Raw genomic sequence first — 22,521 nt, forward strand, 5'->3', positions numbered from 1 at the left:
TAGACTGTGGACTTGGTACTGGTATTTACAGAGGGATTTATGGTAGGAACAACACCAGGGTACAGCAGACAGTACCTTAGTAGAATTATACATGCAAGCTGCCCCAACTGTGAAGCCTACACAGTCGACCATCCAAAGATACGGGGGCGGGGTGACTGGGCCTTTAGTCACCCTAACACAGAGATGCTTGGGTCTTATAGAGGATTCACTTCACTGTTGCGGTCCTAGATAAGGGACTCCTCAGGGGAAAAAGTTGTCTTAACCAGTTAAGACAAAATCAGAAATTCAAGGGCCTCGCCTTAGAGGGGCACTGCAGGACATTTGTCACCAGTGTTGAGATTCCTGGATAACTTAAGGAATGCTGTGTGGAAATGTTCCAAAAAACAACAAAATAGAAAAAGGCCAATGTTTTTATTTCGGTTGTTTTTTTTCTACTGTTGAAGTGGAGACTGAAACACTCATTAATGTAAAAAATGCTGTGGTAATACTCGGAGACTCATCAATTACTATTAAGTAAGGCTAATGCTACTTGTGTACATCAGACATCACAATGGGTAGTCTAGAGGAGTCACTTATATTTAGGACACAAAGGTTCTACAGTGCCTCTTGGAACCACACTAATACAAATCTTTGTTTCATCATTTTCTTTGCACAAATTAAATGGAAGCCACAGGTAGCCCAGAATCATAAATTCTAAATCGAAAACCGAGACATTTCAAATGTATCCACATTCACTGCTCCATTTACACTACTAAATTTAAATTAGAAATCTGTGTGTACTAGTTAAATATAAAGTAGCCAAATGTTAATCGCACCATAGTACGTTTCATGAGGTCACAATTTGTTCTTGTGATGCCTCAAGTTTCAATACTTTTAAGGTGGTACTGAACCTCTATTATACTTTGTTACCTATATTTTGAGGCTTTTGGTGCTTTGTATCTGCAATATAATTGTGTTGTAATGGAGGTAGAAGGCTGCAGAAACCATTAACCTAGTAGCATCAAACACATCCTGATGGTCCCAGTCCCTGAGCAAGGGAGCTTAATTATGCCAGGTCATATCAATAGACAAGGAGCGATCGCAAGATTATGTTGGCGATCCCATGTAATATAGTATGTGATTTAGAATGATACACGTGACTAATTGATTAGTTGTGTTGGTACAAGGGATGTGTGTGTGTAGGTTCCACTTTCTCTGTAGCAACGGTACTTCAGTGCAGGGTGTTCTACCCCCAGATAGGAATATCTCTGGATTTTTCATAAAAGTCTGCTGTTACTCTTTGAGATGTATGCATAGGTCATTGATTTTGTTGATCAGTGAAACATAAAGTACACAAATGAACCAGATAGGGAAAATAATATGGGCCTTCCTGGGGAGGCACAGAGCATTTAGTAGTGATTTATACGTCCTTGCCAAATGTTGCGAATAGCATGGTGTATGTTACATGTCAGTGAGGGCATAATGTGTACAGATCTATGTAGCACTACAAGGTAACCTCCACACTGTGCCAAGTGATAACTGCTTTTTGACACTAGGTAACTAACCCACCCCGAAAGACAGATGGCAACGGGATGTGGGGCTGTTGGAACCTGAAGAATGGGTGGAGGCGCGCATGTTTACAAGGGAGGTTGGGATTGCAGCCAGACTTAGGCTATTCTCGAAAGGCACTGGGCCATCGCAAGGAGTGATATATGTCTGAGATGTGGAATAGAGGGGGCACATTTTACCACATACTGTGGGACTGCATGCAGATCCAAGTTTTCTAGGGGAGATGTGTACGCACATTGTCAACAGTAATAGTTCAAGTGCCTTTAGATCCGAAACTAGCACTGTTGGGCGGGTATGGGGAGAAGCCGGATTCACAAAATAACAGAAAATGTTTTTGCACGTAAACGTTGTCTAGGTGGACCGATGTCTATCCCTAGAAAGGAGAGTGTACAAGGCGAAGGACTGCCCCCCAAAATTCCAGAAGATATGGGGTTGATGGGTGGGGGAGAACTTGAGGGGAAATTATGGTTTGTTATGATCCACATCCCGGTCCTTCGAGGTTATGACATCACTAGCTGAGATATTCCTTTATCTATTATGTTATTGGCTATTTTGTTATCCAGGGGAAACTGTTACATCAAGCATGGACATACTTATCTTTTAATTTTTGTTTGTTCTTTCAAAACGGTTATGATAAAAATAAGGGTAGCTTTGTTATTTAGCTTATCAGCAATATTAATTATCACCTCCAGTATTATAGGCATTTGTTAATTGTGGTTAATGCGGTTTCTTCATAATTCTGCCTTGCACAGACTAGAAATATTGTTTATCTGAAGCTGAATAGCACATATTCATCCTCTTATGACCTCTAAGAACTTTGCAACTCAGCATGTTATTTATACCTGTTCTCCAAATGTTTTCATCTACTCCCAAGGAACAAGAATATAAAGAAAACCTCTTTCAAGATCTTCCAAAAACCTCTCAGCCGGCCAAGGTTTATTCTAGAAAAACCACACCTCAAAAGTCCAAGCCAAGTGAGTGGAGTTCAGGTGGTGGAGCAGCGAAGCCAAGGAAAGCAACTCCAAGTAAGAACCCCACTACAGTACTTTGTGTATAAACTGGCTTTTAGCAAACTCCTTTGTCGGCGTGTACTAGGCATTTGCAACCACACTGCTGGTTTCATGATCCCATGGCTTCAGGCTTGTAACGGTAGATGGTACTTTACTTATTTGTGAGCCTTTGGGGTACAGATTTGGATTACATAGGTTTATTTTATTTTAAGGGTTTATTAATGCACACTGCAATCCAAAGAGCTGCTTCAGTGTACCCAGAACAAACCGGATAGAGTAAAGGGTGAAGAGAGGTGACCGTTAGTGAACAGAGCTAAACCAATAGTCTCCTTCGTAGGTACCGTTGAGTTTAGTAAAACATGTCTGCATTCAGATCGCAAATTACCAGAGTATATTTAACAGTGAAGTATTTTTTTGTATGCAACTTTTATTCATAATGGTGTACTATAAAGTGTAAGTATGCTTTCAGAAATATATTGTTTTTGCAGTCTTAATGAAAGATTTCTTCACCTTCTCTAAATATATTTTTTCTTTACATTTTGCTCCAGATGAAAGGAAATACGTCATAGTGCCGTCATAGTAGCCACTTCCTCTGGGAAAAGGTGCAAAATGGTTGTCTAATGTTTTTTTAAAACCCTTTCACCTGGCCATTTTCTTCGTAGTCCCTGTTCATGTTTCACAGTTGGAATGGCCCTTTTGGATGTTTTACATTTATCAGTCCGACTCACAAAGGCCTCTGTGTCCATGGAATACACTTTGGCCAAGGTGATGGTCTGCCAGATTCCTTGATACATTTCCTTTTGCTGGTGCCTATAAAACAGGAGTGAAGCTGGCCTTCCCTGATTTGAAGGCCACCAAATGTTTGAATGGATGCATATGATGTAATTGTCGGGCTGGGGTTGACTAGCAATTCACTAAACTTCTTTCCTTGAACTATGTCCTGATGTAGCTGTAAGAAAACTGTGACATTTGACTTCCTGCTGGAAGCTCTTCCACTCCTTCAGGTCGAAGGACCTTGTTTCAGGTGCTCCCTATGACAAGACTACCGCTCTGCAAGAGTACAGGCATGAGTAGGATATTAAATGCCTACTCAGCCCCGCACTAATACTAAATCAGCAGTGACCTCAATCATAAAGGTTAAATTTGCACAATATGACGGGTATACCTACTTTGGCTCTTTTGGTAGTGTGGGCTGACCGTAGGGTATACTGGTCAGGAGGGTTTTTTTTATTTCGATTTAGAATTTGTAATGCGCAAATCCGTAAGGAACCAAGAAGAGACTTCATCTAAGTGCAGATGTTAAGACAAATGTGCTAAGCATTGAAATAACAGGTCATTTGGACAGGGAAAATGATTGAAACTGATGTTTTTAATTTCTTTCTAAATAGACACAAAGAATGTATTTTTCCGTAGTTCGGCTGGGAGCAGATTCGAGGCTTGAGGACCACCAAGAGAAAAGCTTCTAACGCCACGTGTACAAAACGGAAAAGGTGGGGAAGGGTCAAGAGCTGCTGGCCAGCAGACCGAAGTGAATTGGATGGACATATGAGATGCATTTTAGAAATTAGGTAAATGGGCGCAATACAATGAATGCACTTAAAAATCAAACGGAGGATCTTAAAAAGAATCCTCTGTTGCACAGGAAGCCAATGAAGGTGCATATGAACGAGGAGATTGGGGTAAATCTGGGAAGGCTGTAAAGGAGTCAGAATGCCGCATTCTACGTGACCTGGAGGCGATGTATCTGGCCATTTTTAATGTCTAGCAGGAGAACATTGCAATAGTCCAGTCTGGAATTGACCAAAGTCCCAGCAACAGTTGAACGGTCCGATTCAACAATAAGGGGCAGAGCAGGTCTCGGGAGTTTGCATTGATAGTAAATTGATTTGACAACTTCACGGACATCTAGGTTACAGCTCAAATTTGCCTGCCAGATTCATCCTATATTTTTAACTGTGGCAGAAAAAGTGGTCAGGACATCAAAAAGAGCTGGACAACGGAACACAAAATTGAGTCAGTCAGCTGTTTTTTTTACCAAACACAATGACCTTGGTCTTGGGGAGGGGGGGGGGGGGGGGTGCAGTCTATTTACAAGCATCCAGATTTTCATTTTTTTTGGCCGCAGGCTAACACTCGATTAATAGTTTACACTGGATTCTTAAGCCTGACAAAAATGTGCACGTCATCAGCGTAGGAGTGATAACTAAGATTGAACCTGGAAAAGATGTTCATGTCATGATGCCTACCTCCAAGGAGCCAGGTCCGACCCAGCAACCCCAGAGGCAGGCATGATTTCCCCCAGGGGAGTGCCAGCGGGCCCAAGCTTGGGACGCAGTCCTGGCACCTTAGGCGCCAGGCTCATGTTGGACCTCTGTCCTGGCGCCTTAGGCGCCAGGCTCATAAAGCTAGACATGTGTTCAAATGTTTTAATGTGCACTTACCTGATGCAGACCATGCTGCCACATCCAGGCCCTCTTGAGGCCTGAATGGAACTACGTTTTCCTGTGGGACTACTTTCCACCCGGGTGTGGTCGGGGAAGGATACATACCTGATCGGAGGAAGGATACACACTTGGAACTTCTTCCAAAGCTATTTAAGCCACACCCGATCAGCAACTCACGCTTCGCTTTGTTCTGATCCTCGCAGCTGGACGATCACCATGTCAGCTCCTGCATCTGGACTTCAGCCACGCCTGTCAGCATCCTGGGTCACCTGCAAAGGGAGACAAGAGACCTTACCAGCTAAAGCTGCACCACGGAGACATCACACCGACGATCCTGAAAAGGAAGACATCATTTTTAAAAGCATTTCGTTACAATCGCTGAAGCGCTGCATTTCACTCACATTTCCTGGGTGCCTCCATCTTCAGCAGCGATCATCCGGATACACAGCCACTTCCCAGAGCCTAGAGAAAAAGACAAGAATAAGAGGTGAGAGAAGGAAGGGAATAAGACTTACCTGTTGGGTCATTCCCATTTCATTTCGGGTCTTGCCGCTTCCAGGCATTTTCCGGACCCCGGCCCCTATGGGGAAAAAAGACAAAGACATTGAATGAGCGTATGCAAAGACAGTTCCCGAGCGCTCATCCAGAACTAACCTGCCTTTTACTGGAACTGGAACTGCACGTTTCACTTCGGGTCGGCGACATATCTCCGTCATTCGGAACCCCGGCCCCTAAGGGGAAAAAAGACATAAGCATTAGCGCTTGCTGCAATAAGACAATGAACATTATTATTAAGCTTGGACTTTTACCCTGACTGCATACCCGAAGGAGAGGAAAAGGGGAAGGCTTCCTTAACATTATTAAAGATGGCAAAGATGCCATGTGCGAATCACTTCAAACTGGCATTGATTCCGCTGACAGTATCAGCAGGGCCATGGCGGCAAGTACAACAAACCGCAGGCATGCGTGGTTGCGAAAGTCGGGCTTTGCTCCAGATGTACAGGCCAGGCTTTTGAATATGCCCTTTGGCGGCTCTTCATTATTCGGGAAAAAGGCTGATGACAGTCTGGAAAAGTTAGACTTCTAAAGCAGCAACAAAATCTTTAGGAGCTGCTATCCGCCAAACTCCTTTTCGCCCCTCAGGAACCTCTGGGAGAGGAAAGTCCTTTCGCTATTATTCTGCATTCGGGAAAGGCAGAGGACAGCCGGCTCAGAGGCCAAAGGAGATCCACCAGAGGTGGATGGGTCAAAAGTACTAAGACCGCAGCGCAGCAGGTGCCTCTTAACCCTCGGCATCTGCATCAGCCGCCCCCAAACCACTCTGAGGCCTTGCCACACAATACACCTGTAGGGGGCAGGTTAACTCACCATCTGACGGAATGGCAGGCTATAACGTCAGATGCTTGGGCACTGGAAACAGTTGCCCAGGGTTACTGCCTACCCTTTCTACACATTCCTCAGAATCATCCACCGGGGAACAGCTCTCTAAAAGTTCCAGATCCGCTCCTCTTGCAGGAAATTATAGACCTGCTAGAGAAAGGTGCCATAGAACCGGTACCTGTAGCGGACAGGAACAAGGGCTGGTACTCCCCTACTTTCTCATACCAAAGAAGGACGGAGTACTGAGACCCATCCTGGACTTACGAGAATTGAACAAGTTCCTCAGGAAGGACAAGTTCAAGATGGTAACTCTCTCTCAGATCCTTCAGGCCCTCCAGCTCCAGGGCTGGCTGGTATCTCTGGACCTTCAGGATGCTTATTTCCATGTGCCAATCCATCTCAAACACAGGAAATACCTGAGGTTCGCAATTGGCGACTCTCATTATCAATTTCGAGTTCTGCCATTTGGGCTAACCTCCGCCCCGAGGGTCTTCACCAAGCTGATGTCGGTAGTGGCGTCGAGTCTAAGGAGGGAAGGGATCCACGTCTACCCCTACCTGGACGATTGGCTGATCAGGGCTGTATCTTCGGAACAGGCCCAGCTAGATTATGTCTGCCACTTCCTTCACAGACTGGGTTCTCCATCAATTTAAAGAAGTCACAGATGATACCATCACAGAGACTCCAGTTCAGTGGAGCGGTCCTGGACACTTCCCTGGGAAAACCCTCGCCACCAGAGTTAAGGGCTCAAGATATTCTACAGATGGTCACCAAGTTTCAAAATGACCAACGTCTCCCAGCCTTTGCCTTTTTTAGGTTGCTAGGCCTCATGGCATCCTGCATCTTCCTTGTGCCAGATCTGTGAGATCTCTTCAGTGGGCACTGAAGTCAGTGGTCGCAATTCTCGGGGAGAATGACAGATCTCCTCCGGATTCCGGACAAGGTAGCCCGCGACCTTCAGTGGTGGGCCTATCCAGGGAACATCTTGAAAGGAGAACTGTTTTGGCAACCATGGCCGGAGATGACAGTAGTCAGACGCCTCACTCACGGGGTGGGGAGCCCATGCCAACGACTTGACCATCAGCGGTCGTTGGTCTCCATCGGAGTCCAGACTACACATCAACCTATTAGAGCTGAGAGCGATCAGACTAGCGCTGAAAGCTTTCCTGCCATCAGTACAGGGGAGAAATGTCCTGATAATGACGGACAACACGGTGGCCATACACTACCTCAACAAAAGAGGAGGCGTAGGATCACTGCCACTGTGCAGAGGCGATGCAGCTCTGGTTTTGGGCAATCCAAGAAGGAATCTTTCTATCGGCAGTCCACCTAGCCAGAGAGATGAACTTGACAGCGGACGCTCTGAGCAGGCAGAGCAGTGTCTCCCACGAGTGGGAGCTAGTTCAGGAAGTCCTTCAAGAGATCTTCACCCTTCGGGGAACCCCTCAGGTGGATCTGTTCGCCACAAGCACCAACAGGAAGTGCGATCTGTTCTGTTCAAGGGAATTTCCCCCGAGAGGAGCTCTAGGAGATGCGTTCGTAGTGGACTGGGAGTTTTCCACTCCTTTACGCGTTCCCACCAGTCCCTGTTATTCCTCAAATGATCAGGAGGTTGAGAAGATTCCGGAAAACCATGATCCTAATTGCCCCGGATTGGGCCAGGAGAAAGTGGTACGCGGACCTTCGAGATATGTCCATCTGTCCTCCAATCTGTCTTCCACTCAAAGAGAATCTTCTCTCGCAGAAGGGAGGTCAGGTTCTCCATCCAGACACCAGAACCCTCAACCTTCACGCTTGGCTTCTGAAAGGGTGAGGTACAAGGATTGGGATCTCCCTGATGACGTCATGGAGGTGTTGCTTTCGGCCAGAAGACCGGCAACAAAGTCTTTATACCGCTGCCGTTGGAACAAATTTTGCAGCTGGTGTAGGGAAGAGAATATCGACCCTTTTTCATGTGTTACACCAATGGTGTTATCGTTTCTACTCTACTTGGCAAACTCAGGCACTGTAAAAGGCTATCTCGCAGCGCTTTCTATCTTCAAGCGCACTGCGGAGGAACCATTGTATTTCAAACTTCCTCTAGTGGTCCAGTTTCTCAAGGGACTAACTAATGTTTACCCTCCAAAACCATTCCAGGTTCCCTTATGGGACTTAAATTTAGTCTTAAACTTCCTAATGGGCACTCCGTTCGAACCACTTCATTCTTGCGCGCTGAGATTTCGCACGCTTAAAACTGTCCTCTTGGTAGCACTAACATCTGCTAGGAGGGTGAGCGAGCTACAAGCTCTCTCCTGTAAACCCCCACATACAATCTTCCACGAGGACAAAGTTGTCGTACAGGTGAAGCCTAATTTCCTCCCAAAGGTGGTTTCTGAATTTCATATTACTCAGAAAATTACCTTACCTTCGTTCTACCCTCCTCCCCATCCGGGGAAAGAAGAGGAAAGGCTACATAGGCTGGACCCAAGGCGAGCTCTCAGCTTTTACATCAGCAGAATGGCTAGGATCAGACAAGCAGACCAACTGTTTGTAGGATACTCAGGTCACAAGTTGGGACTACCCATAACCATCTACAGGTGGATTATTTTGGCCATCCTGGAATGTTACAAACTGGCAGGGAAAGAGCCACCCCAAAATCTCAGGGCTCATTCAACCAGGGGTATCGCAGTCTCTTCGGCTCTCCAAAGAGGGGTACCGGTCCGAGACATATGTGCAGCTGCCACATGGTCGTCCGCACATACATTCACAAAATTTTACAATCTTTATTCCTCCACTGCTCAAGAGACCAGATTTGGCAAGGCCGTATTACATGCGGTCCTTCCCTAAAGGGATACATAACATTCTCACTCCCACCTCCAATTACATGCCACTGCTATGGGAGTCTATCAAAGATAAGGAATATGTCGGAGGACACAGTCCCTTCGAAGAACAAGTTACTTCTTACCTGGTAACGTTCTTTCGACGGGATGTTCCTCCAACGTATTCCTCATCGCCCCTCCCAACCATCCCCGCAGTGATACTTCCCTTGTGGGTGCAGCGTACGCTCCTTCAAGGTCAATAAACAATTCAGGCATGACTTTTCTTATGCTACAAAACGGAACTGAGCAACGGACGCAGGCGTGGCTATTTATGGGCATGATGACGTCGGCGCCGATACGGTGGCTGTCGAGGGACATCGACTCGGCGGACGTCGACGCGCAGCGCCCTCTACAGAAAAAATTTCCAAGGCCAGCAAGCTGGAAACGTATTATCAAAGATAAGGAGTACGTCGGAGGAACATCCCGTCGAAAGAACGTTACCAGGTAAGAAGTAACTTGTTCTTCTGCACGCGCCGCACCTCCAGCTGCAGCACCGCGCCATACTCGCCAGTCTTCACAGCATCCTTCGGGTCGGCGCTGCCTCCATTTCTTCGCCGAACTTCGGCACCTAGGAGACAAAAGAAAACCACAAGGTGAGCCGAGGGAACCAACAAATATAATTCTGACCACCATAGACTTACCTGATTTACCACCAGAGGCATCCTTTTGTGACTCTCCATATTTTCATGTGCCGCATCTGTAAAGAGAGACAAAACAACACGTTTTCCTCGTGCAACATTTACCGGACAGCGCCAGGTAATACAGACTCTTACCAGAGCGCCACCAGCTGCCACAAGAGCATCTTTTCACGAGCCAGCTGCAGGACAAGAAAGGAAGGGGGGGGGACAAGAGTGAACATCGGTCATATTGAACTCTATGAACTTAATACTTACTGGTCCTCACCAGGAACCTCAGTCAATTCTCTCCGGAACTCTCCCGAGCCTTCAAACCAGTGAAGTAACAGGAATCGACGCGCCCCTGCAAATCCACGCAGGATGGAGAGCTCATCTTTCAAGAATATAAGGTGAGATTGCTGTGAGGGCATTTCGGAGGTGATTAGTTGGGGAGGACTGTGGGGGTGCCATCACTTGAATCCACAAGTGGCTAAATCCATCTCTCCACTTGCAGGAGAATATTTCTACGGGTTAAGCAGACAAGATTAGGAGGGCAGATCCCGTCAGTCATCGCTGCACTACGCATCACGTGGGTGGAGACCGCAGCTGTCCGGGTCCGACCGACGCCCCTGTGGGAGCCAGGTGAGCGTAACAGATAATGCCAAATCGGAAAACAGAGGGAAAATCTAAACAAGCCAGCATAGAAGCCTTCACTAAAACAACCTGTCTAGGACACCAGAAATCTGATGGACAGAGTAACAACAACGGAGCTTCAAGTGCAGCAAAACACCATAGATGTGGCGGTCATGCAAACGCAAATGTCAGAGGTGATACAAAAGGTCAAGATCCTCGAACAAAGGGCGGAAGACGCAGAAGGCAGAGCACGATGGAACAATATTCGCATAGTTGGGCTTCTCGAGGGCGAAGAAGGCAGAGATCCCACCGAATATATTGAAAACATACTGCTCCAAGAGATTGGAGCAGGAACTCTTTCCCAGGGTTTCACAGTGGAGAGGGCGCACACAGCGCTGACCTAAAGACCTCAGCCAGGCGCCCCTCCGAGAGCGATGATCGCCAGGATCATGAATTTCAAGAATAGGGAGAAGATACTATCATTCTCAAGAGAAGGGGGAGTGATTACAAGGAGCACCTCCAAAATTACTATCTACCCAGATTATACAGTCATTGTCCAAAAACAGAGAGAAAAATTAGGTCCGACGAAAGAGCGCCTCAGGACGGCAGGAGTGCGATACATGCTCCTATACCCCGCCAAACTTAAGGTACTCCATCAAGGGAAATCATAGTTCTTTGGCTCGACTGAAGATGTTCATGCATGGATGGACCAGCAGGGCATCCCCCAGCAGAGACAAAGGAACCGGAATAATAACGAGGACCAGTCCCGGTGAGTGGAAACGTCAAGACGTCAACATAAAGTAAGGCCAATAAGCCAGATTCAGAGCATGAAGGAGCGACCTGCTTCAATCCAGCTTTGATGGCTAAGGAAAACCACAACCCCAAAATGAACATTTCACAAGTTCGGATGCCAGTTTGGAGGCATCACGCTGCAGCGAGCCTGTTTCACTTCGGCGGACAGAGCAAGAGAAGCGGCGAGGCCCGAGCAGGGGGAGGGTGGCTGGGCGTTAATTTGGAAGTTTTGGTTTATGTAGTTACAGTTCGAGTTATTGACTTGAGTGAATGGTTTGTAAAAGGCATTGGCAGCAGAGCAAATAATAAACTATAATGGGACAATTCCAGCACAAAGTGACTGGTGTAGCACACAGCAACAAATCTGGAGACACGACCGCCGAGACACAGGGAGAGGGAGCCCGGTAGGGACGACTTCAAGTAGCACCACTAAGAGCACCCGCAAGAGACCGAGAACAAGCAAGAGGCTATGGGACGACAGAGCCGGATCAAATAAGTACACATGGGCCTAGATGAGTTAATAATAGCAACCTGGAACGTGAGAGGACTAAATGCATACGTCAAAAGGCTGCAACTGTACACCTGGTTGAACAAGGTCAAGATAGCTATGATGCATGAGACACATCGGACACCAACGAAACAGGCCAAAGTCGATCAGAAATGGGGAGGACAGGTATACAGTGCCACATACTCAAATTATGTGCGAGGAGTACTAATATGGATCGCCCCAGGAGTGCCATTCCAGCTCATAAAACAGGAAACTGACCCAGAAGGTAGATTGTTGCTAGTGCATGGCATGTTTGGGAACAAAGAGGTGTGCTTAGTTAACACCTACGCTTCTAACCACGATGCGACAGAATTTTTCAAGAAGCTGGCACCCAAGCTGGCCCAGCACAGAGAAGCAACGTTTATCTGGGCCGGAGACGTTAATTGCACTTTGGACCCACTCCTGGATAGGTCGGACGACAAGCACAAGAAACCAGCACCCCCTGCCAAGGAGCTGCATAGAACCCTCGACCGTCTACAGCTGGTGAACGCTTGGAGACCGGTACATGGTGGGAAAAGAGGGTACACAACTATAGCGCACCCCACGGAACATTTACACAAATAGACCATATATTCACGGGCACTGAGTCACTGCAGGAATTTACAGGGATTAACATCAAAGCCTGCAACATGGGCACATACAGACAGGAAAGCCCCGATACCAACATGGCGACTCCGGGCAGAGGCTTTGGGAGAGGGAGAGTTTGAGGAACACCTTCAGGAGGTGATAGAAGACTACTTTGAACATAACGAGGGAAGTGTAGAAAGTAACGCCACACTCTGGGGTGCATTTAAAGTTGTGATACGGGGGGCGGCTATCGGCAGGATGGGGGGGACTGAAAAGTGCAAAATGGAAAGGCAGATAGAAACATAAAACAGAGGAACGTAGAACAGAGGCGCCCGGAGAGGAACCTAGGGAGTTGATGGAGTTGAGGACAGGATGTATAGAGTTATGGGAAAAACTGGGAAGGTTGAACTATGGGAGGTATCTACAAGGATTGCATGCGGAAGGGGATAAGCCTAGTAGGCTCCTGGCACGGCTCACTAAGCAAGAAATGAAGAGACCCCATAACAGCTCTAGAAGACGAAACGGAGATGGAGATTAGGAATCAAGAACACATTAGTCATTTGCCTGCTTTTATGAGCAATTGTACGCCCCTAATCCAGAAATTGACCCGGAGGACATAACAGACGCGTTAGCAGAGATAAGGCTGCCAAAATTAGCAGAAGAGCAAGCTCAAATACTCGATGCCCCACTCACGGCAGAGGAGATGGAGAACGTAATCGCTGAGCTCCCCACCAGCAAATCTCTGGGTCCGGACGGACTCCCAGGAGAGTTCTATAAAACATTCAAAAGTACCATCACCCCGAAACTATTAGAGACATATCAAGATGCATATGAAAGCGCACAACTACCGACTAGCATGTCGGAATCAATAATTGAACCGATCCTCAAACCAGGAAAACCACCCACGAAATGCGTGGCATACAGGTTGGTTTCCCTCATTAACCAAGACGCCAAAATACTCACGGCAGTTCTAACCAACTGCCTAAAACAAGTAATCCCCACCTTGATGCACTCTGATCAAACAGGCTACGTCCCGGGACGGAACACGTCATGGAACCTCCGTAGATTACACCATGTGATAGATGAGACAAACCAGAGATGGGGGGAATGCGCGATGGTGTCCCTGGATGCCGTAAAAGCATTTGACTCTGTGAACTGGGGGTGGTGTTGAGGGTCCTCGCCCATTTCGGCATTGGGGAGGGGTTCCTCTGATGGATTAGGTTATTGTACAGGGACCCCAGAGCGAGGGTAAAGACAGGGCGATGTATCTCGGAATAATGGAGAATCCATAGGGGAACCAAACAGGGATGTCAACTATCACCAGTGCTGTATATTTTGGCCCTCGAACCGCTGGCAGTTTTTCTCAGGGCGGAATATCGAGACACAGGGATAGACTTGGATGGAGTGCTGCATCAAATCTCGCTATATGCAGACGACATGCTGCTTTTTTGTGGGAAATCCGCGCGCTAGTCTGCCCTGCCTCCTAGAAGCAATCGGGGCATACACAAGACTTCCCGGTATAGCAATTAACAAAGAGAAGTCCATGATCTTTCCCCTGGCTGGCCTGAAGCGTGTTCCCCCGACAGAGATCCCGGACCTGGGTTTAACTTGGTCACCGCACTGCTTCCGATATCTGGGAATAGAGATACACCATGACGCCGCAGATTCTCATCAACATAACACGCAGGCAACCTTCGAAAAAACACAAAGGTCTGACATTCTGGGGAACACTGCCACTGGGGATGATGGGAAGGCCGGCCCTCTTGAAAATGGTGGTACTCCCACGCCTGCTATACTACCTCCCAAATATCCCACACAGTATTCCCAAGGCCTTCTTCACCAAATTGAATACAATAGTAGGGAACTTTCTATGGGCAGGGGGAGAAGCAGGATTGCGCTGAGGACTCTGCAGAAGGGGGCATTAGGCTGCCGGACTTTGAAAAGTATGATTTAGCTGGGAGCTGCAATTTCGCAGTCAAGTGGCTGGCTGAGGAAGAGACAATCCATACAATCATCTTTCAACCAGCACTAAAAGCATACTACTTGAGAGAAATATTATGGCTGGACAAACCCCTGCTCGGGACCCTGCCACGCCTGCTTAACCTCGCGGTGGGGTTATGGAACAGAGCTTGGAAATTACAAGGGACACGGGACCCCCAGTCAGCACAAATCCCTCTTGCGGGCCTTGTGGGCATGGACACAACCACGTTAGCAATATACCGAACCCAGTGGGAAGCCAAAGGCGTTTCACAAATTGGGGACCTGAGGAGGGAGGAGAGGTGGGCAGACTTCCAGGAGATGGTGGAGGAATATGATATACACGAAGGCCAATTCATCCTCTATTTTCTTTTTAAATGTATTTTATTGGCATTTGTACAAATACATATGCTTGGGTAGTCAACAAATAATAACAAAACAAACAGTTAACCAACACAGTCTTCGTAGTGCGATATATTGTTCTTGACAATGTAGATGAGGAGGGGGGCCAGTATCCAGCATTTCAAAAGTCGCGAGGGGTTGAGTTTCATGGGTTGTCATTCCTGGGATAATTCTCCGTCAAATCGCTGATAGGGGTGTGTTCTCAGGGGGGTTTATGTTCTGCGGCTTACTGTATGTCACGCAGCAGGGCCTTCCATGATTCTAGGGTAGTGTTGGCATTATCGCCGCCTGAGTTGGTTCCATCTTGCCAGGCTCTGGTCTCCGCTTCCGTCCATCTTTCCAGGTCTTTAAGTCATCGTTCATGTCTCGGGCCCCCTGGTGATTTCCATGCCATCGCCATGGATCATTTTGCAAGAATGCAGGCTAAGTCCATTAGTTTGACCAGGTGCTTGTATTTGTTCAGTCTGGGAGGAGCTCCCAATAAGCATTCCTTTGGGTGCCATTCATATCTTGTTAGCCCCGCATTTGTGCAGGTGCTTTTCACCATGGACCAGAATTTCGCCATTTTGATGCAAGTCCAGAACATGTGGATCATGTCAGCATTGTCATTTCCGCACCAGGGGCACTCAGGAGATGCTTGTTTATTGAAGGTGGCAACTTAGTGTGGTCATGTACGTTCTATATAAAACGTTTAGTTGGACTTGTTTGAATCTAGTGTTTCTTGACACCTCTTTGGGGTATAGCAGTATTCGCTCCCATTCACCATCGGATAGTGTGATTTCCAATTCGACTTCCCATTTTTGCCTCAGCGATGCGCTTTTTGGATTGGATCTGTCGTTCAGTTTGCAGTAAAAGCGGGAGACCGGTTTCCAGCCGTCTGCTAGGTCATACATTTCTTGGAGGAGGGGATCTGGAGCGGGTTCTTCTGGCCAGATAGTCCATTGTGTTCTGGCCGTCTTAAGGCGGTAATACCACAAAAATTGGCCACTCGTGATTCCTTCATTAGCTTGGAGCGATTCAATTTCTCTGAATATGCCTTCTTCGAACATGTCCCCCCATGTGTAAATTCCGGTTCTTTCCCATTTTCTGGCTGTCGCAAGGTCCGTCTGGGTTTTGCAGGCGTCCACCAGGATGGGAGTATTGGGATTGTAGGGGTGTTTCAGTTGTCGAAAGAAGCCAGTTCTAGCCCATATCTGCCTGCCCAGGGTAACAATCATGGGGACTTCGGATGATTGCTTCATCAGATTCCAGAGCATTTCTTTGGGGAATAGCTTGGAGGTTGCTTGTCGCAGTAGTCCAGCTTCGGCAGATGGGTCGTCGGAGAGCCATTTCGTCACATGGCTGAGTTGTGCAGCTAGATAGTACCTTTGGAGGTCTGGTAGTTGTATCCCTCCTTCCTTGTACGGGAGCGTAAGCGTGGGTAAGGAGAGCTTGTGTCTGGATGACCCCCATATGAAGTCCTTGATTAAAGATTCCAGTTTTCTGAAGAAAGGAAGTCTGATGTAGTAGCAGACGTTCACGAAGTAGTATAAAAATCGGGGGAGAACTATCATTTTGACTATTGCTGCTCTGCCCATCACTGCGAGCGGTAGCTTTGACCAAAAGTTAATGGATTTACGAAGGCCTCTTACTGCTTTTTCCGTGTTATATTCATGCGTGAGTGCAGGGGTGTGATTCACGTCAACTCCTAGGTACCTAAACGTCTCCAGTTGCCATTGTATCCTGACGTCTGGTAAATCGGACTTGTCCAAGTTCCTGAGTCTAGCCAGTGGGAACGCACAGGATTTCAGCTTGCTGAATGTTATCCCGGAGTATCGAGCGTAATTATCTAGGATGTCTAACGTAACTTGTGCATTAAGCTGAGGGTCTTTCAGATGCAGGAGAACGTCGTCCGCGTACAAGGATATTATGAAGTGATCACTGCCCAGCATGATGCCCGCGTCGAAGTGCTGCTTCCTGAAGTAGGCGGCTACTGGTTCCAGGCCTAGAATGTATAACATCGGGGACAGCAGGCATCCCTGCCTAGTGCCCCGCTGTATCGCCCAAGGTTTGGACACCGTTCCTCCGGTCTTCACTCTCGCTACAGGTGAGTTGTACAACACCTCGACCCATCTCACAAAGCCCTCGCTAAAGCCGAACTCCCTTAACACCTCCAACAGCCATTCCCAGTAGATGGAATCGAAGGCTTTTATGGCATCTAGCGATAGCACTGCTAGATCTTCGTTTCGATCATAGGTCTCTGCCATGATGTGCTGGAGTCTCCTCAGGTTTGCCGTGGTATTGTGTCCTGGAACGAAACCGCTCTGGTCCTCATGAATCAGGGTTCCCACCACCCTCGCCAGCCTCTTGGCCAGGATCGTGGTCAGGATATTGCAGTCGTAGTTTAGTATTGCAATTGGGTGGTATGAGTCACAGTTGTCACTAGGTTTTTTGGGCTTAAATATAGGGATGATAATTGTTTCTTTCATGGAGTTGGGTAGGATTCCATTTTCGTATGCCTCCATATACACCTCATGTAGTATCGGGGTGAGGGTCACTTCATATGCTTTATAAAATTCTGGCGGAAGCCCTAATCACCTCCGTCACGTCTTCTGCAGTGATTTCCACGTCCAATAGCTCTCTTTGGTCTTCCGTCAATCTCCACCAGGGTAGCTCTTATGTCCTCCATCAGTGTTTTAGTGTCATGTGCGTACAGTTTATAGTAGAAATCTGCAAATGCGCAGTTGATATCCTGTTGCGTCCTGTGGGTTGTCCCCCTTTCATTTGTTATCTCAGTTGGGAGGTGTCTTGGGAACTCGCGTTTACATAGCCAGGCCAACATTCTACCAGGCTTGTCTGCTTCTTTGTGTGCCTTAGCTATAAAGGTCGTGTAGTCGAATTTAGACAGTCTATTCCAGGCAGAAAGACATTCCTGCCGGGTTCTTTTTAGTTCTGTCTGTGTCCGGTGTGGCGTCTATTTCGGACTCCAGGTGTGTAATCTTGTTTACCAGATCCTCCAGTTCCGATTTCAGATGTCTACGGATGCCACCTGCTCCAGATATGACCTCTCCCCGTGTCACTACTTTCATGGCTTCGCATAGCGTGCTCCAACTTGTTACTGAGCCTTTGTTGATGTCTAGGTAGTCTTCCAGCTTGGTACCAAGTTCCTCTTTCAATGCCTGGTCAGTGAGTGCTGCCGGTGACTTTCTCCACAACGGGATCAGTGGTCTGAGTCCTCTGAGTGTCCATTGCATAACCAGCAGAGAGTGGTCTGATATAGTTCTGCCTAGATACATTGTGGATTCCACCAGTTGATCCAGTTCACGGTGTATGAGCAGATAGTCAATCCTCGTGTGGGCCTTGTGTCGGGCCGAGTAATGGGAATAGCTCCTCTCGGTGCGGTATTGTTCCCTCCAGATGTCCACTAGGTCGAGTTGTTCTATTGTGGTGTTTAGCACATTGGTTGCAGTGTTATTTAGGTGGCGAGGGGGTCCGATCTGTCCATAACTCAGTTCCTGATACAATTGAAATCGCCTCCCCATATAAACGCTCCCTCTCTACGGAGAATCAATTTGGTACTTAACATTTTGAGGTGTGAAGGTATTCCGTGTTGTGGTAAGTATGAGTTTACCAGGCATACTGTAGTGCATTCGATAGTTCCCCACATTATTAGGTCTCTGCCCTCTTTATCGGCTTCGTAGTCCAGTAGCTGGAAGGGCACGGTTGAATATACCCACGTGAAAACTCCTTTGGCGAACTTGGAGTAAGGTGCCCCTCTTCCGGTCCCTCCCCATCTCTCAGATAGTTTAGCTGTGGATTCTTCCGTGAGATGGGTCTCTTGAAGCATTGCTATCGAGACCTTTTTCCTGCGCAGGTAGGAGTGGATCCGATTCCTTCTCAGATATGTGCCCATTCCCCTCACATTCCACGTCAACACCCTGAGTTGGAATGCCATTGTGTTGGTACTTTTCACGGGGCGACCACTGCCTCAGGTGGTAAGGTTCTTTGCCCGGGTTCCGGCGGTCTCTCATCTCCGGTCCCCGAGGCCTTCTGGTCCTGTGCCCCTCCCTCCTTGGCGTTTTGAAGTCTGTGTAATTAACAGAACGGTTAACAAAACTTGAACTGGTGCGCCCAGCAACTACATGCTCCTTCTGGTGCTCAGGCGCTCTCGTACCGTCTGGACCCATCCGTGTGTCAGGCACGAGTGAGGTCAGTCAGGCAACTGGCCTGTCCTGAACTGTTTGTGGGGGTAGGAGTCTGTGCCTGGCGTGGGGCAAGCGAGGGCCGCATCTATGTAGCTAACTGTTGTGTGGTTTACCTTCTCAGTGTTTATTTGCCTTATGCCTGCATTGGCTTTGTGAGTCGTGGATCCTTCCATGTCTCAAGCGCCGACGAAGGTGATTCTTCAGCTTTCCGTGGGTTGGGTGTCTTTGCCTTCTGCTAGGTTGTTGTCTTCCAGCCACATGTTGGCGGCTGCAGGGCATTCCAAAAAAATCGCCCTGCCCTTGTAGATCACCTTCAGTCTGGAGGGGTATGACAGCATATATTTCAGATTCAGTTGCCTGAGCCGAGCTTTAATCGGCACGAATGAGTTCCTCTCTCGCTGGACCTTCTGGGTGTAATCGGGGTAGATGGCTATTTTGGAGTTCCCTCTTTCAATGGGTCCCTCTTCTCTAGAGTGCCGCAGGATGGTTTCTCTGTCCTGGAAATTGAGTATTTTAGCTATTATAGGGCGAGGATGTGAGCCCGGTGGGGGTTGTTTTTGTAGGGATCTATGCGCCCTCTCAACAGAGAATCCTTGTGTTAGCCTTTCAGCACCAACCTCTTGCTGTATCAAGGACCCTATGTAGGCTCTCGGGTTCGAGCCTTCGCTTCCTTCCGGGCCCCCAAGTATTCTGACGTTGCTACGTCTGGCCCTCCTCGGCTTTGGCCTCAAGTACGGCCACCTTTCTTTCCAGATCCACCACCTTAGCTTTCAATTCCGTTGCGTCGTCTGAGGTTTCTTTTATGGTTGTCTCGGCAGTCGTCACTCTTTCGGTTAAGTTGCAGGCATCCTGGCGCATGAGTTGAATTTCGGATTTAAACTCCCCGATTCTGGAGTCTATAAATGTCTGTAGGGATGCGATAGCTTCCAGCACCTGGGCTTGATTTTCGGAGGAATCGGCCACTTTTGCCTGTGCAGGTTCAGGGGTGGAAGGACGTGGTTGCGGAGGGGATTTCGTTTTGGTGGATACGTATGTGTCCATGGTACCTGTTTTCCCCTTATTTCTGGCAGCCACGGTGAGGGGTGTGCAGGGGCGCTGCTTGATTCAATCCAGGGGTGGCGGCGTCAGCTCCCGGCGCTGACCTGCAGGGTAGTCCAGGCCAGTCCACAGTGTGTGGGGACTGTTCACGTGGGTCCCAGCACCCACTGTGCTTTGTGCAGGTTGTTTCCAGGAATCGGCTAGGAGATAGTGGATGAGGGCTCCCCTGCAAAGACCGCACCGGCCTGGTGAAGTTAGTGTTCAGGCTCTTGGGGGAGCTTTTGTAATTCCAGGGGCGGAAGTGTCAGCACCCGGTGCTGATCTGGAGGGTAGTCCAGGCCAGTTCACAGTGTGTGGGGACTGTGTTCGTGAGTCTCCGCACCCACTGTGCCATATGCAGGTTGCTACCGGGGATCAGCTAGGAGATAGTGGATGAGGGCTCCTCTGCAAAGACCGCACTGGCCTGGTGAAATCAGTGCTGAAGTTCTTGGGGGACATTTGTAATCACGCCGGTGGCAAGTCGCTATAATCATATATGATGGTAGTGTTTGATGGCTTTGTGCCCCCTACCGCTGTTCTTCTCACCTCTGGTTCTCCGTTGCAGGAGGCGGGCAAGCGCCCCCGCACTCACAGGTTCCGTGTGTCTCCTCCCGGCGTCGCAGCGTCTCTCCTGGTTTCCGCTCCCGCGCGGGCCGCCCCCCAGCCACTTCGGAGGTCGGAGTCAGGGGCCCGGACCCAGTCTCCCCATGTGGGAGCACCTTCTTGGCCCCCCGGCTGGCCGCTCCACCCACGCGGCAGGACCGGAGCTTCGTTGTCGTGTAGCAGTCCGCTGACGATTAGTGCAGTGTCTAGGTAAAACGAGCCCGGCGGGGAGACGGGCTCCTCTCTGGTCACAGCTCGCCCAGAAGCGGGCCCCAGTTTGTGGACCGGCGCCGCTGTAGAGGCGATCGATATTTCTTTCAGTACCGTTTTCAACAGGCGGCCGCCATCTTGGTCCCATCTGCAGTAGGGGGGGGGACCTTTGCGAGGGGGATTATATGGGTCTGGAGGCCCAAACCCAGATAAAAACTGCAGGATCGTGTCGGGGGCTGGTTCCCCTTCACTCAGAACCGGTTCTCTTCGTCTCAGGTGTAATTCGTTTGACATTCGAAAGGATCCAGATGCGGCGTCTCGGCCGGAGCACAGCGACTCAGCCTCTACTCGGCCATAAACTCCAGTCCACGCCCCCGCCAATTCATTCTCTATAACAGAATAATCCTTAAAATCAAGAAAAGATGGCCAGAATGGGAAGACCAAGAGAACGCCACAGGGGACCTAGACACATGGTACGATATAGCCGAGGGAACACACGCAACCTCCACGTTATATGAACAGATGCTAAGAGCCAACAACGCGAAAGAGCTACGCATAAAACAGCGCTGGGAGGAGGAACTTCACAGGCCCTTTTGCGACCAAGAATGGAGCAGGGTGTTAAAATATCCAAAAAAAGTGTCTATGAACGCAAGGTTCGGACAGGCACAGCTGTACATAACACACAGGGCGTACCACACACCCAAGAGGATGAACATGATGTATGGGGGAGATACTGGAAAGTGCCCCCAATGCTCAGCCGACGAAGCAGACATGGTCCACATGTTTTGGACCTGCCCAATTATACAAGCCTTCTTGGAAGGTATCAGAGCCAAAATAACAGAAAGTAGACTCCAAATACAGGCGGAGCACCCAGAGAGGTACTTGCTGGGCCTCTTCCCGAGAGGAGGCAGACATGTGATGCACCTAGCAAAAATGAAGGACTTGATATGTATATTAGCCAAAAAAAGGGTAGCGATGTCATGGAAATCAAGAGAAGGCCCGACCGTAGATTCATGGTGGTTGGACCTCCGTAAGTGGACAAAAGCGGAAACTGCGGTGTGAATAAGCAAAGGAGGGAAGGAGAAACGGCACAGAAAATAGCTGTTATTGAGAATTCTTGTAAAGGCTAATTTCCCAAGCCTAGTGAGTCCCCCCCAGCAGCTTTGCTGGATTTTTGGGGTTTATTTTTTCTCCTGCTAAGAGTGAGACTCTCTTACTCCCACTCTTAGACATGATTTGAGGTGTTCCTTTATCTTTCCATGTGTTTTATGGGCTATGGGGTCTTTTACTCCATAGGGTCTCATGTGTTTTTTATGTGGGTTACAAAGCACCCTCTGTGCCGTAACCCAGGGGTGTCGTAGCGACCCCCCAACATAGACTCCATACTCTGGGACTGACTGTCTCCCAGGGCATGTAAAGTCACCATTGGCTTTACTAGTCCCAAATTCTGAACAGAAACCAGTACAAACCATCCTATGGTGGACGTACTGGTCGGGGCAATTTGATTGCCCCGAGGTCTGTTGTTCGAGGGGGCACGTCTCCGTCCCCCGTGATCAAGTTTTGCCTGGTGGCAGTGGATACTACTTTTTATATTCGACTGCGAATATATCTCTATGGGATTTTCCCATTGTTCGAGGCTACCAACTTTAATTATTTAATTCTTATAGCCTCGAAC

General features: G+C 48.4%; 1 protein-coding gene across 3 annotated transcripts in view; it reads left to right on the top strand.

Annotated features, from left to right (window-relative positions):
* The window catches only part of CEP95 (centrosomal protein 95), a 1,206,983-nt gene that overhangs the window by 967,685 nt on the left and 216,777 nt on the right, over positions 1-22,521 (top strand). For all 3 annotated transcript variants that reach the window (XM_069655013.1, XM_069655014.1, XM_069655015.1), the window contains one exon: positions 2,423-2,573. In XM_069655013.1, the coding sequence (XP_069511114.1) occupies positions 2,423-2,573 (151 nt within the window). The remainder of the gene's footprint in view (positions 1-2,422; positions 2,574-22,521) is intronic.

Source organism: Ambystoma mexicanum, chromosome 3q (assembly GCF_040938575.1).
Source record: "Ambystoma mexicanum isolate Mex_15411 chromosome 3q, UKY_AmexF1_1, whole genome shotgun sequence".
NCBI classification, from domain to species: domain Eukaryota; kingdom Metazoa; phylum Chordata; class Amphibia; order Caudata; family Ambystomatidae; genus Ambystoma; species Ambystoma mexicanum.